This window comes from Gorilla gorilla, chromosome 16 (assembly GCF_029281585.2).
Source record: "Gorilla gorilla gorilla isolate KB3781 chromosome 16, NHGRI_mGorGor1-v2.1_pri, whole genome shotgun sequence".
Lineage (NCBI taxonomy): Eukaryota > Metazoa > Chordata > Mammalia > Primates > Hominidae > Gorilla > Gorilla gorilla.
The window spans coordinates 72,608,204-72,624,485 of record NC_073240.2 but is presented as its reverse complement, the minus strand read 5'-3'; the positions used below and the strand labels follow the sequence as shown (position 1 = coordinate 72,624,485).

General features: G+C 43.3%; 1 protein-coding gene across 4 annotated transcripts in view; it reads right to left on the bottom strand.

Annotated features, from left to right (window-relative positions):
* The window catches only part of THSD4 (thrombospondin type 1 domain containing 4), a 693,045-nt gene that overhangs the window by 26,335 nt on the left and 650,428 nt on the right, over positions 1 to 16,282 (bottom strand). For 2 of the 4 annotated variants that reach the window (XM_031002164.3, XM_019010989.4), the window contains 2 exons: positions 13,106 to 13,250; positions 1,051 to 7,091 (listed from right to left, as the gene is read on the bottom strand). In XM_031002164.3, the coding sequence (XP_030858024.2) occupies positions 6,949 to 7,091; positions 13,106 to 13,250 (288 nt within the window). In that variant the 3' untranslated portion in view covers positions 1,051 to 6,948. Of the gene's footprint in view, positions 1 to 1,050; positions 7,092 to 13,105; positions 13,251 to 16,282 lie in introns of those variants that run through there. The other 2 variants (XR_008672073.2, XR_010131023.1) reach the window with 1 other exon arrangement.

Sequence of the window (16,282 nt, the reverse complement as noted above, 5' to 3'; positions counted from 1 at the left end):
AGGCATTTGAGACCATCCCGGGTAACATGGTGAAACCCTGTCTCTACTAACACACAAAAAATTAGCTGGGCATGGTGGGGCACACCTGTAGTCCCAGCTACTCAGGAGGCTGAGGCACCAGAATCGCTTGAGCCCCAGGGGCAGAGGTTGCCGTGAGCCAAGATCACGCCACTGCACTCCAGCTTGGGCTACAGAGTGAGACTCTGTCAAAAAAAAAAAAAAAAAAAAAAAAGTTAAAATAGTGACTTTTATGTAAAGTGGATTTTACCACAATAAAAAAAGAATAAATGGAGGTTTTTCCAGGCAAAAAGGTGGATGGGAAGGGTGGGCGATAGCATTTTAGGCATAGAGCTGGTTTCTGAGTTATTGACGACATGCTGTCCAGGACAGAGTCTGTAGCAGAGCTTGTAGGCTTCGCTAGAGACTGCTCTCTAGGCCAGGGTGGACTTCAACTGGCATCACCATCTCAGTCACGTTTCACTTTATTTTGCACCGAGATCGCCTGAAAGATTTTGTCAAACACTTTGCTAAGATCAAGACCCAAGTGAAGTCAGCTAGAGGGAGCTGGAAGAAGATTAATTCAAGTTAGAGATGGAGCCCCACCAAACCAGCAGAGTGGGTGCCAACCTATTCTGCACAATTCCCTGGGGGAGACATAAAGAAATTCATGTGAGATTGCATCCTGGGCGCGGTGCACACGTCTGAGGACTTCACTTTAAGCTTCTCAGGTGAGTCTAATGCAGCCTAACATAGGACGGGTGGGCTCATGTTCTTTCTAAGGCGCGTCTCATTCTCTAACTGGCCCGGCTCCACCTCAAGCACCCAAAGCCAACGTCTATAAGCGGCTGACCTCTCAAGGGTCTGAGTTTTATTTTTAGAGGGGGCTATTTGTAGGAGAACAGAACGTGAATAAGGCCAGAGAAAGCACACGCTTGTCAACAAAGCAGATATTTCAACCAGTTTATTGTCTGACTCTTCTTTTTAGAGGGCGCTATTTGCAGGAGAACAGAACGTGAATAAGGCCAGAGAAAGCACAAACTTGTCAAAAAAGCAGATATTTCAACCGGTTTATTGTATCTTTACAATAATAAAAATAAATTAGTCATACACAAAAATAGTCATTTTTGCTGAAGAGAAAACAGACCATATTTACTCACATAATTCGCCTTCTACCTTTCACCTGCTTATGTAATAATTTAACTCTGTAGGGAAGACATGGAGGTGACGGAGTATTTAGCGGGTTCCTTGCTCCTGGCTGTGCAGTTCACAGGCCCCACAGGCCTTGGCCCCAGCATCCCCAGCAGGGACAGTGGAAGTGTCAGAGCAGTAAATGCCACCACTTCCCTCTCAGCCTCTCCCTGTCCCCGCCACCCACCTGCCTCATCCACGGCTCTAACCAAGCCCGCCGAGCAACTGACGCTGCCAGTCTAGCAACGGGGACAAAGCAAAGAGAAAGGGATAACAGACACCCTCCCATTTCCTTCTCCAAATGTCTGTGGATGAGGGGAAGGCAGATTAGATGAGGAAATATAATATTTAAGATGAAAAAGTAGCAATCAGGTTCAGGTACAATGCTACCTGAATGAGTCGAAAAGCAGAGTAATTTATATTTGATCTTAAACCTCAGGGAACTGGACTGATTAGCATACTAAACAATTTTAACTATGGACTGAGAAAAAGACATCAATCATCGTACAGTGACATTCCAGGAGGCTGGGTTAGTATGATCACATGCTTTCACACAAACGTGGATCGCATATGTAAATAAATACCTATCAGGTCCCTTTAAAATTAACACATTCTAAATAATAGAACTATTTTGGTGTAGTGACTCATTCTGCAGATAGAGTTCAGAATACATATTTCCTATAAACATCTTGTATTTACAGAGAACAAAATAATAAGTTATAACAAAGTATATCCTTCTGTCAACTGAGTCGTGGGGAAGGGGTCAAGGCAGGGGGTGTTAGTTTGTGTAGCAGGTGGCTTCCCTCTGGCAAGAGAAAGGACTGAGAAAGTTGGCTGGAAGTTTTCACCCTCTTGTGGTCACACCCTCAGCACGATGGACACCCCCCACCCCCATCATTATCTGTTGAAATGAACAGGAATGGGGGGCGGTTCAGGGTGCAGGGAGTTACTTTGCCCCTGCAAAGGTGCAGAAACTCCAGTCGAGCTGAGAAAGAATGATGGTATCTATAGGGTCCTAGGCAAGCCATGGCTCTGCTTACACCACGGTGAGAGACCCTGGGCAGGCAGCCCCCCATCCTGCCGCTCAGCTACTCCTCGATGCAGATGGTGGCTCTGACCAACTTGCCAGTGTTTCTCTAAGACATGAGGCCGCATTCAGCTCAGGGTTTCAGTCCCACAGTGGGCTCCCCATGGCTGACAGGGTGGCAAAAGTCAGAAACGGAAAGTGCGTAGCTGTGTACTTGCCTTCCCCCACCAAACAAATCACCTAAAGCTCTTCTACTTACAGACTCCCCTAAGCCCCGAGTGGAGACGGCCCTGAGCATCACGTTGCCCAGCCAGATGCTTGAATCCCCTCTCCAGCATCCCTGGCAAACAGCCTCTGCTTCCACCTCCAGTGATGGGTGGGTCACCACCTACCACAGTCCCTCCATCTCTGGAAGGCTCCAACTTGTGAAAAGCTGGGTCTCTGCAGGAGCTAAACTGTGCCTGCCTGTAGCTTCTTGGTCCTGGTCCTAGGAGAGCTCTCCTTGTGCCCTAGTCCCTTCTCCAGCCTGAGGGTTCTCATGAAGTCCTTCCTGCTGTTTCTGAGAGTCTGCACCCTTCATCAGGACGGGGCATTGATAAACTGATGTTATAGATGATAGGTTTTCTTCTTAAAGTATGGTTCCGGCAAATGCAAACACAATGTGATGTGATCCTCACCACTGTTTTCTCCTCACGTAGCCTGCATGTCTGTGGGTTTTGTTTTTGCATGGTTCCATCCCACTGTGACTCACACTGAGCTTAGTCAACTAAAATTCTTGCCTCTCTCCCACCTTTAGTTTTTCATTTTAGTCCAAATATAGTACTTTATGTGGATTCCTAATGAATTTTTAACATCCAAGTTTTATTCTAGTCTCCCTGATCTTTTTGGATCCAGTATGTGTCACCCAAGCCATTGGCTCTTCAACTTCATGTCACCCATACATTTTGTGAGGAAGCCATTGATATTTTCCCATGTAAACCATATTAAAATGTTTTATATGGCAAGGATCAAATACTAGTCTCCACCCACAAGGCTGATATAGATTATCCAGCCTGTTTTAAGGGAAGTCATGTTTCTTTTTACCACTTATGTCTTCCTCCTCATTAGAAAATTGATATTCCAACTATAAAGTGGCTATCCGAATGAAAAGAAAACCCACAACATTTGTTTAGACAGGTCCTGGTAATATCTGGATTTCTCTGCCACATAACTTGATGAAAATACACCAAGCTTGTGTCTTCTCTTTTCTGTCCCTTTGTACGGCCATTCTTTTTAAAGCAAAAAGAGTGTTGAATGCTAAATACTTTGAGAATAAGTAGATGAGTACGTAAGAAAATAAAGAAAAAACCCTCCAAGAACTCTGGGCCAGAGAGGTAAGGTAAAGGGACAGGTAGGCACAGTGCTGAGAATTCTTGTCATGTTCTAGCTCCCTGGGGGCAGGGACAGGCTGCCTTGCCCTCCCTGGGGTCCCCAACAGCTTGCAGGCAGCGGGCACTGAGCATACCTTTACGGAACTGAACTGACTCCCTCTAGTGGCTGGCTTTAAATGGCTTTTTTTTTTTTTTTTTTTTTTTTGGTGTTTTTTGTTTGTTTTTTTAGTTGTATTTCTTAGGCCATCCCTTTTCTACAGAGAGAACCGCAAGTCATCGTGAGGGTGGAAAGAATCGATAGTACTAAATGTCCTTTGCCTAGGCTGCAAGAGGCACAATTTCCTTTTTCAATGGATGAAAGTAAAACGGCAAACTATTTTTTTTGGACTTTGTTGACTTTTGTGAGGAAACCATATGACAGCTTTAATATCTAATTTTAAAATTCAGAGCAGGAAATGAGGCAATCCCGTACACAGGCCAAGAAAAAAACCAGTATCGAAATGTAAATATCAATTCCATATTACGGCCAGTTAAAGAACAATGGGAAGACCAAGAAGGAGATGGCAGTGACAGAAGAAAGGAGAAGGGGAAATAATGGGCATTAAGAAAGCAGAAAGAGACATATTTGGAGGGAGATGGCTACCGAAATCTGGGCTTTTCTTAGATCCTCTCCAAGGAAAGTTATCACTGGAAATACCCAAGGCCCTAATTGTATGCACTGTGCTGGGGAGAAAGACATTCAGATGCTGAAATAAAAAACTAGGGAATTAGTAAAAATTGGATCTCTAAGACAAATTGATCAAACTATAATAATAATCAAACTTCTAATAATGTATAACCTCTCCAGAGATGAACTCCAAGAATAGCTCAATGGTTTGTTGAAAAAAAAAAAAGAGACCCCTGGTTTATGCACTTTCTCCCCAAGGGAGACATGGGGTTGATCCATTGGGTCTTCAATTGCACAGTTGGCAGGCTGGCCATTCTCATGGAGGGTCATTCTCCTTTTAAAGAATGGTTAGGTAACCTTCAGCAGCCACAGGGCACTTTAGACATAAAGAGACAAAGCCATCACTGACCCAGCCCAGCCACGAGAATTCCTGAGTTGGAAGAACCAGGGTGTTCACCTTCCACTCAACAGAGAATTCCCTTTAAGGACAGAGCGCTCTCTCATGTGTGGTGACCCTTGCCTCTGTTGGGCGGCTTTGATGGCTAGAAGGTGTTCCTTTAACTTGAGCTAAAACAGCCTTTCTCTCTTCCACTCATTGATCTTAGCCTGCCCTCCAGCATGAAAAGAAAACCTCTTCAAATGACTGGCTTGCTTGGCAAGATCTGAGAGCAGCCATATACAGGAACAACTCTCCTCGTGACAAGCAGCAAAACAAGTGGTGAGTGGAAAAGAGCAGGCCTTGAACAGCACCGGTCAATATGCTTGGCCTCTCTGGTCTCTTTTCACTTTGTCGGTTTGGGAGCCTGGGCCTCTGCCAGGATGCTTATCTGTAGGAGTTCCAAGAGAATCAGGAGATGGGGATGCTTTTGGGAAATGATGCCTGGGGCTCCCTAGAAGAGAAGCTGGAAAGCTACCCACAGAAAGGCCAAATAGAATTTCTGAAAGCCCCAGGTTAGTGGAAGCCTAAAGAGCGTGTCAGGCCAGGTTGCCATACTGCTTCCAAAAGCTGCAAACCATCATCACAGTGGCAGATTTGTCAGCTAAAAGAGCAAATGCGGGAAACACTTTGCTAAGAATCCAGGCTTGCTTTAAAAGGGAAATATGCTCAGGACCATAAGACAAATTTTCTGTAAGTTTACAATTTGTTTAGCTTGCCATTATTTCTTAATGGGTAAAACATACATATATTCCTCTTAACTGGTTTTCAGAGGGTCCACCTTTCAATATGCACTGCATCCTTCCAGGCCTGCGGCCTCTGGAACTGGATAGTTGGGGAAAGTGAATTGGAAGAGATGGGGAAGGGTCCACAGCTCCTTGTTGCAGGCCAACTGCATTAATGCAGATCTTGGTGCTCAAGTCTGGGGGTGGGCCATATGGACTGTGAGTCATGGGGAGGGGAGGAATTTGTGGCCACAGAGGGAAATTCATAAACAAAACCAGAAAGACCAGAAAGAGACTTTTTCTAATACAGCAGTGTTTTGGCTGGGACAGGTTGGCCGGACTCTCCAGGGGCGTGGTGAAGAGCGTGGGGGAGGCGGCTGAGGCAGGGCAGAGCCCAGGCCGCAGAGCTGTGTGCTTCACAAGTTGGCTCTGTGGTCGGGAAGGCTCCACGGCCATAAGGACCCTGGCCTTTGATTTCCTGGGAGGAACAGCACTTGGAACGGAGTCAGAATTTCAGACAATCACCTGGTTCCCCCAGTGGCTTTCTTGTCTCACGGACAGTTTAACAAAGCCAGTAGAGTCCTGTAACTAGGATCTGTAACTTTGGGGGTAAGGGCAAGTAGGAACAGACATCCAAAACAACTGAATGCTGGGATAAAACCTTGACTGGAAAGATTTCAGGGGCCTGGGCTTTGTTTGCATTCTGGGAAACTTCTCAGTCTCTTGGTCAGAAATGAAGCAGCACCTTTCACATCTAAGGACAGGCCCCAGGCTGGATACTGGTAGATGACTGGGGGCGGGGACTCAGCTCTTCCACCGGATGGGTGAATATACCTGGCAGGTCAATTACCTAAGTTGAGCCTCAGTTTCCCTGTCAGTAAAATGGGGATAATGAGTCACCCCCTGCCTCCCATTCTGGGATGTTGTGAGCTGCTAAGGAGCTAGTATCTGTGAGTACACCTGCTAAATAAAGCACAATATTCATGTGAGCTATCTGTGTCATAGGGCAGGAAAACAGTCTAATGTCTTTGAGAATGAAAACAGGCACATCTGGGCTGAGGTCACAGAGGGATGCACGCGTGTCAGCAAGGCTTAGTGGGGCGCTGGGTTGGGGGCACTGCCTCCTTGGACTCTCCAGGGTGCTAAGTTTAGAAAGGCCAGTAGCACCAGGGACGGGGCAACGCTCAGTCAGTGGCCCATCTGTTGACTTGAAGGTGCCAGATGGGAGCAGGGCTGAGAGCTCCATGTACTTCCCACTGCTTGACTTTCAAAGGGCACCATTAGCAGATGCCAGGTCCAAGGAGGGGATCATCAGTACATGGCGATGCTTAAAGGACCGACTGTGGCTTTCAAACATCCTGTGTAAAAAGCCCCTGGGTACCACGGGGTGCATTCACCGGAGGCAGGGGTGGTGACTAAGTTGGTTGGCAGCGCCTGGGCCAGGGGGCCCGTGGTGGAGCAGCAGCCAGCCAGGCGCACTGCTGAAGCCCCCGGGAAGGCAGTGATGCTGCCCTACTGATGGGGGTGCAGGAGTGTTATCTGCTCCCCAGGAAGCCCGTCTGCCTGTTGGCCACACGGGTGCAGGAGGCACAGCAGGCGGTCTTGTAGTAGTTGTAGACACAGAGTCTTGCCTGGACCACCACGTTGCAGTTGTAGTACTTGTCCTTGCAGTTTTCATCTGTAGCGAAAGAGAACGAACAGAAGACTCCCTGAGCACAAGAGGCAGCCTGGACCAGTGGGAAGAGAAAGGGCAGTGGCTGTGGCTTTAACTCCTGCGCTGCTGTTTATTACCATTGTGGGGTGTGAATGTGTGCCAAGGGCTCACAGGTTTTTCTCTTTCTTTTAAACGTGATAAGGGAAATAGGTATAGAGAATAAGTTACTCATCTGTGTCCTCACTTCTCTCTGATCACTTCCTCCTTCATCCTCATCACTCCAGAGGTAATCAGAAGTTCCAAATTTGGCGTTTCTTATCCCCAAACATTTCTTTACACTTAAACTCTATGTGAGGGAATCCCTCACCACTCTGTGACATTTAAACATAAAAGATACATATTGTATAAGCTCCTTGGCAACTTGCTCAACATTGAATTTGTGCGATTCATTCATATTTGATGAATGCTATATTTTCATTATTGAATTTTCTTGTATATATAATCCACAATTTAATCATTTTCTATTGATGGACATTTAAGTTGGACATGAATCCAATTTTTTTTTTCTAGTGCAAACAATGCTTTTAAGTAGTTTTGTTACCATCCTCTGCCTGGGCCTTGCTGGGTCATAAGGTATATCCAACTTTGCTAGATACAGTCAGTTTGCTCTCCAAAGTTGGTATAACTGTTTATGTTCCTGTCAGTGAAACAGAAGAATTCTCTTTTTGCCATATGTTTTAGTTTTTGCTGAGCTAGTGAATGGGAAATGATTCCCACGTGACGCTGAACATATCATGTATATTTGCCATTCAAGCTTCCTTTTCTGTGAATTGCTTTTTTGATCTTTTGCTCATTTTCTGATTTAGTTAACTTTAAAAAATGATTCACGAAAATTCTTTATATCTAATGGATCTCATCTTTGTGAGTTAGGTTATATGTGCTGCAAGTATCTTCTTCAGCCTGTGGCTTTTCTGATCACTTTGCTTCTGGTGTTATTTGATAAAGAGATTTTTAATTTTAATGTAATTGATATTATAATACGTTTTCCTTTGTGGTTTGGAATTGTTGGTTTCATTTAAAAAACCCTTCTGTACTCTGAAATAAAATATAAATTTCCCTGTTCTCTTCTAGAAGTTTTAAAATGTTCTTTTCACATTCATTTGACTAATCCACCAGGAATTAGGGTTTGTGGAGTGTATGGTATGTGTAGGATGAGAGGAGGGAGTTCGTTTTCTTGTTTTTCTCTTTGTATATGGATAAACAATTGTCTCATGACCATTTATTGAATTGTTCATCTTTTCCCCACAGCTTCATAATATGACCTCCATCATATATCACACATCCTTTATATGCGTATTTCTGGCCTATTCTGCTCTCCTTGCTTTTTTTATCCATCCTTGTGCCAATATGCCTTGATATGTGGTAGGAAAAGTCCCTCAACATGGTTAATCATCAAAACAGCCTTGGCTCTTCTTGGTTCCTTGCTCTTGCTCTTCCATATAAACTTCTATTTATTTTATTTTATTTATTTTATTTTTTTTGAGACGGAGTCTCGCTGTATCACCCAGGCTAAATGCAGTGGCTCTATCTCAGCTCATTGCAATCTCTGCCTCCCGGGTCCAAGCCTTTCTCCTGCCTCAGCCTCCCGAGTAGCTGGGATTACAGGCACATGCTGCCACACTTGGCTAATTTTTTTCGTATTTTTAGTAGAGACAGGGTTTCACCATGTTGCCCAGGCTGGTCTCCCACTCCAGCTCAAGTGATCTGCCTGCATCGGCCTCCCGAAGTGCTGAGATTACAGGCGTGAGCCACCACATAAACTTTAGACACAGGTTGTTAGATTTTTCTGTGAAAAACCTTGCCTGGATTTTGATTAACATTGCTTGAATTTATAGATTACTTTGGGAAAGAACTGACAATATACTTCTCAGCTGCTTGCTTTTTAAAATATTACTCATATTTAGATAATTTTTTGTATCATAATATCTACCATCTTCTTTTTTGGGGTGTCTGTATTTTGTCCTATGTGCTGGAACATAATTAAATAAGTCATTTCCTTCTAGTTATAGAAATGTAATTGCTTCTAATTTTTTTTTGAGATGGAGTTTTGCTCTTGTTGCACAGGCTGGAGTGCAATGGCATGATATCGGCTCACCGCAACCTCTGCCTCCCGGGTTCAAGCTATTCTCCTGCCTCAGCCTCCTGAGTAGCTGGGACTACATGCACGTGCCACCATGCCTGGCCAATTTTATGTATTTTTAGTAGAGATGGGGTTTCACTGTGTTAGCCAGGCTGGTCTCAATCTCCTGACCTCATGATCTGCCTGCCTTGGCCTCCCAAAGTGCTAGGATTACAGGTGTGAGTCACGTCTCCCAGCTTGCTTCCAATTTTTATAAGTTACAAGAAATTGTACAGTTCATTCATTAATTCTACACAATTCATTAAGCCCTATTTTTTTTTTTCAGAGATGGGGTCTTTCTGTGTTGCTCAGGCTGAGGTGCCGTGACTATTCATAGGGGCAGCCACAGTTCGGGTTCCTGAGCTCAGGTGATCCTCCTGCCTCTGCGTCCTGAGTAGGTGGCATACCTGATGAGCCCTATTCTTTGCATGTGTGTGCCTCTGTACATTTTTGAAAGCATATTTTTAGTATATATTCCTAGAAGTGAAATTATTAAGTCAAAGATAATAATATCTTTGTATCTTGATAGATATTGATAAAATTCTCTTCAAAAAGTTTACACCAAGTTACGAGTTGCCACTTGACCTATCCCCCATGTGGTTGCCAACACTGAACGAACATTGTCTAATATTTTAAAAGCTTGCCAATCTTATGGAAAAACATGGACTCCCATTATTTTTAAAATTTGCATTTCTGATTACTAGTAGCTTGACCATTTCTTCAGCCTCTTGTGGTAGATTTTTTTTTTTTTTTTTTTTTTTTTTTTTTTTGAGACAGAGTCTCACTCTGTCACTCAGGCTGGAGTGCAGTAGTGCGATCATGGCTCACTGCAGCCTCGACTTCCTGGGCTCAGGTGATTCTCCCACCTCAGCCTTCCAAGTAGCTGGGACTATAGGCATGCGCCACCACACCTGGCTAATTTTTATATTTTTTGTAGAGAAGGATTTCACCATGTTGCCCAGGCTGGTCTCAAACTCCTGGCCCAAGTGATCCACCGGTTTCAGCCTCCCGAAGTGCTGGGACTACAGGTATGAGCCACTGCACCCGGCCTTGTGGTGAGTTTTTTCATTTCCTTCATCCTTTACAAAACTGGACCACTTGTCTTTTTTAAAAAATTGAGTGAGTTCTGTCTATATGGGGGATTTAATTTTCTGTCTACTTGAGTGACATTTATTTGATTTTAAGATGCTATCAATTGTAGGATGATTTAATCATGTCACTCTGGGATTAAATGAAAGATTATATGCAGATTTCAAAAAGCTGACAACAACACACATGTACCCACGTACTCAGGTACTATTTTCTTCTTCAGCAGCATCATCAAAATGTGCACTTGAGCCTTCTTTTCCTTCAGAGCCTACACAGATTCTTGCTATCAGCAGCCCTCTGGGATATACCGAAGTGTGTGTCATAACTCTGGCTTGTGGCCTGGACATCTTTAGTAACTTTGGCATTGACAGGTATAATTTTGAGGCACATCAAAGAATACCAAGGCTTTGTCTACATATTCTGTTTTGTTAATCTCATAGTTTCCCTTTTTTTCTCTAGTTGGATTTTATATAATTAGAAGTTAGACAATTTCCCCTGCTTGAAAAGATACCATAGACAAATACAGAAGACAAAAACAGTGGCAACACATTTTGTATTATATTATATTAGTTAGAAGCCTTTGACATAGTGAGGCAGCTGACTGACAGCTCTTCAGAGTACATGATTTGCTTATGCCAATCATTCCCAGCTTTGAGAATTACACAATCAATTCCAAGGACCTGGTGATTTTGATTGTCTTTAGTTATATTATCTGGCCTGAGACAAACAGGCAGCTTTATGTGTATAACTTTTTTTTCTTTTCTTTCTTTTTTTTTTTGAGACATGGTCTCACTCTGTCTCCTAGGCTGGAGTGCAGTGGTGCGATTGCACCTCACTGCAGCCTTGACCTCTTGGGTTCAAGTGATCCTCCTACCTCAGCTTCCCAATTAGCTGGGACCATGGGCATGCCCTACCATGCCCAGCTAATTTTTAAGCGTTTTTTGTCGAGATGGGGTTTCCCAGGCTGGTCTTGAACTGCTGGGCTCAAGCAATCCTCCCATCTTGGCCTCCCAAAGTGCTGGAATTACAGGTGTGAGCCATTGCATCCAGCCCAAGATACTTTCTTCTAGCATTTTTACAGACTGTTTTCTCTGTTAGAGTCTTTAATCCATTAGACATTTATATATTTTATATTTTTAAAGGGATCTTCAGTGTGGTCTCAATACAATGGAAGCCTCTCCTCTCCCCACTTACTTATCATTCCCCCTTTATCAAACTTAACTTTCCTTTATAAAGGAGTCTGTTTCAGAATTCTGCATTATAACGTTGGTATATGGTATGCCTATATCATATATCAGGTTTGTGCAAAAGTAAATGCAGCTTTGAAAATAATGGCAAAAACCACAATTACTTTTGCACCAACCTAATAGTTTTAGTTTCTGTAGCTTTATAATATGTTCCAATATATGGCACATACAGCTCCCCTTGGGAACCTTCTTTTATCATCTTTATAGTATTGAGTGTTCCCATTCAGGAACATGTTAATGTTTCTATCTATTCACATTTCCCTTTATATTCTATAGCAAGGCTTTCTTACTTTTATTTATTTTTTCTATATAGATCTTATAAACTTGTTAATTTTCTTCTTATGGAATTTACGGGTTTTTTTGGTAGCTACTGGGAATGGTCATCCCCATAACTTTAGTCGTGGGTCATTGCTGGGACATAGGAAACTTTTGATCATAAAGCATCTATGCTGTAACTGACACATCTTCCCTGGGATAGGAAGGATGTTAGGTCGGTATATTAAAACCTTCAATTTGGTCCACAGCAGGAGGAATCTACCCCATGAAAGCTTATTGATATATGAATACATTTCCTTTGATGTTATTGTGAAGGCAGAAAAGTAAATATGTTCTTAGCAGACTGTGAAGAAGCTACTGAAGGGGCTTGGTGCACCTCCATTCTGGAACCAGTCCTGACTATACCTGGGGGTGCATTCTGAGTAGATTTCAAGTTGGGCTTTGGGGCATCCAATATGCCTCTGGAGATGCATCTTCACCCACCTCACACTTCCTATCTGCCCAATCTATGTGCGAGGTGCCTTCTTTGGTTTTCTGGCTGTACTTGAGCTCCCCTGCTGGGATGGGCCCCTTCCTCATGAACCGCAGCCCATGAGAGGGCCTAACCTCCCTAACACTCTCCAATGCTTTCCTCCAGGAAACTGGCCCCTATTTCAAGGGTGCAGGTTGGGGTCTTCTGAATTGCAAGACTGCTGTTCTTTGCAGGACTCTGACCATTGTGTGGCCTAGATCTTCCTGCTGTCACTCCCCCTCCTTGAGTCTAGTCACTGCATCTCTCTGGACTCAGCTTGCACTACGCCCCTCTGAGAGATGGTCAGACCCTCCATCACTGTCTCTACCAATTCTTGGCCTCCTCCCCTTCCTCCCTTCTCTGCCAACTCCCTGCTAAGGTCCCAGAATCTCCCTACATGGTCCAGCCTACACTGGTTTGCACCTACAATTAAAAGTTGACATTTTACTACTTTGACCTTAAGGATGATAGAGCCAAATCTTTGAAGGCATTACCATTTTAATCAATCCACACTAAAGTGTGTCTCTTGGTGGGTGGCTTAGACAGCCATCCTCGCTATGAATGATCATCTTAAACCATGAAATTTATAATACCAAAAGCACCTCGATCCTCTGAACTCCATGACTGTGTGCAAGGTCACAGAAAGACCTAGAAGAGGCTTGTTATTGTCACACCGGAGAATCTGACAAGCTTAAAAAACACAAACCTTTCCCCCATGATTGAAATCTCTACTTACCAACTTCAGGGACACAGTCCTGAGGGTTACAAGATTCTCTCTCTTCTGGTTTCAACTGAGGGTCACAGAGGTTACTTAGAGTCATGTCATCGGACAGACACCGCACTTCCCGGACCCGAAAGCCACCCTGGCAGCTCTTGGAACACTGCATGGGAACAAAGGGAAAACATCAGATTTTTGGGCAGACCAATAGCTCAGCACACTGGAGAAAGAAGACACTGGAAAATCTCAAACATTTCCAAAAGGAGACAGAATATGAAAACAAACTCCCATGTACCTATCAACCAGCTTCAACAATCAGCAACTCATGCCAGGTGTGTCCTATCCATATCCCCAGCCCTCCTGTTCCTCCCACTATTTTGAAGCAAATCTAGACATCTGATCACTTCTTCCATATAATTCAGGCTGTAGCTCTAAAAGACAAGAACTCTTAACAATTACCACAGTATCATTATTCTCCCTAGAAATTACAATAATTTCTTATTCTCTTCAATATAGACTCAGTGTTCCTACTTCCACTTATCTTGCGAATCCTATAGATTTTTTTCTTTTTTGAGATGGAGTCTTGCTTTGTCACCCAGGCTGGAGTGATCTCGGCTCGCTGCAACCTCCACCTCCCAGGTTCAAGCAATTCTGCTGCCTCAGCCTCCCCAGTAGCTGGGATTACAGGTGTGCACCACCACACCTGGCAAAGTTTTGTATTTTTAGTAGAGACGGGGTTTTGCCATGTTGCCTAGGCTGGTCTCAAGCTCCTGACTTCAGGTGATCTGCCCACCTCGACCTCCCAAAGTGCTGGGATTATAGGCGTGAGCCACTGCACCCAGCCAAGATTTTTTAATACAGATTTTTTTTCCTTTAAAAATCAGGATTGCTGGGCGCAGTGGCTCACATCTGCAATCCCAGCACTTTGGGAGGCTGAGGTGGGCAGAGCAGGTCAGAAGCCGAGGAGGTCAGAAGATCGAGACCATCCTGGCTAACACGGTGAAACCCCGTCTCTACTAAAAATACAAAAAAATTAGCCGTGCATGGTGATGGGCACCTGTAGTCCCAGCTACTTGGGAGGCTGAGGCAGGAGAATGGCGTGAACCTGGGAGGCAGAGGTTGCAGTGAGCCGAGATGGTGCTACTGCACTCCAGCCTGGGCGAGAGTGAGACTTTGTCTCAAAAAAAAAAAAAAAAAAAAATCAGGATCTGCATCAGGTCTGCAAGTTGCAATTGGTCAATAAGTCTCTCACAACTCTTTTAATCCATAGGTTTCCCTTCCACTGTCTTTTTCATTCTTGCACTTAAAACGTTTTTGGTTGCTGTGGTGGGGTGGAACTGAGTCATTTGTTCTGCGGTTGCCCATAGTCTGGATTTTGCTGACTGTGCTCCCACGGCGTAATTCGTGTTCCTCTATGCTCTATATATCCTGAACATTGGAAGTTGGACCTAAAAGAGGCCTTAACAGGTGCAGGTTTTTTTTTTTTTTTTGTGAGACTACTTCCGGGGGGCTGCCTCTCTTTTGGGGATGTTAGTGGCCACTGATATGCAATGCTCAGATCCGTTAGTTTATTGGGGGTTTAGAATTCTAATTCTAATTCTATCATATTCCCTCAGCACCTTTACTCTTTGGTTACCCAGTGGTATGTCGTTTAAGAAAGAAAGCATACACACTTGAATCTTTCCCTTCATTTACGGGTTTTCATAATAATAAGTTGGTTCCCTAACATCCTATGATGATGAGTTATCAGTTTTTTAAAGTATTATAAACTTATTGTAAATGGATGGATTTAAACACATATAATGTGTTTCATCTAATCTATGGTATTATTATTCTTACTGATGCTCAATGGCTCACAGGAGCCTCTACAAGTTGGCTCTGGGATGCTTTGGACATGAGCTCTGTTGTGTTTAAGAACTTCCTTGCTGCCTGCTAGAAAAAGATATCCCAACCTAACTTACATATATGCTGCCCCAGATCTGGAAGCGGCCACCCCCTCTGAATCCCTAGATTGGTCACTGATTCTAGACTCTTTCAGTGGGTGAAATTAGAAAAGATTTTTAGAGAGATAATTTCTAAGTTTATACTGACACTTCCAATTCAAATTCAGGACAACAGGCTTTTTATTGCGGACTTAAGCCATACAATATCTATCTTGTATCTGTATCTACTTTCTCCTAAGTTTGAACATCCTACTTCTCAAGGATATTGGGGCTAACAGAATTATACTATCATCTAATTACTCATTTACCTTCTCACACATTATATGCCCAATCATCATATCCAGCACAGCACTATCACCAAAAATAGGATAATTGCAAACAGTGTGAACATTCTTCTGCAGTAATTTTTTTTAGGGATAGAATGTCAAATTACTATGTATTAAAGTCACTTGCAATAGTGCTGATGCCACCAACTAGAAACATATTTAGATTAATTTGTTTCATTGTATTTTCAGTTCTGGGGGATTGCTTTTTTAAAACTTAATTTTCTTTTATGATTATCTAAAATATTTACTTAGTTCCAAACTCAAATTTGTAAAACAAGGTACATTCAAAGAAGTCTAGCTTCCATCAGTCTTTGCTATTATAGTAACCATTTACTTCATATTTTCTAAATTTGCATCTAAAAATTTCCCTTTTTGTGGTATACAGATCAGTTTTGACAAATTCATACAGTTGTGTATCTCCTACCGCAAACAAGACACGAAATATTTTCATTGCAGACAAAAAATTCCCATGCTGCCCCTCTACAGTCAGATTGCACAGATGTGGTCACCCCATCCTCCAGCAGGCACTGATTTGGCGTTTGTAGCTGCTCCTTTTACAGAATATTATATAGATGGACTCATACAACACGTAGTTTTTTGAACCTGGCTTTTTTTTTACTTAGCAAAACGCACTGGAAGTTCATCCATATTTTTGTGGCTGAGTTTTTTGTTCCACTGTGTGGATGCACCATGGTTTGTCCGTTCACCTGCTGATGGACATTTGGGGTGTTTTTAAAGTTTGTCTCCTTCAACTTGGCCTGGTGAGCATGGCTCTTTGTAGACTCTCCAAATCAGATGACAAAAGAAAACTGCGGTCTGTTATTGTATCCTCAAGCCTTGGTCAACATCAAAATAATTAAATTCCACTTCCCAGAAGTTGCCAGAAACCTTTCAACCCACCTCCTTCATTCCCATCTACCTCTGAG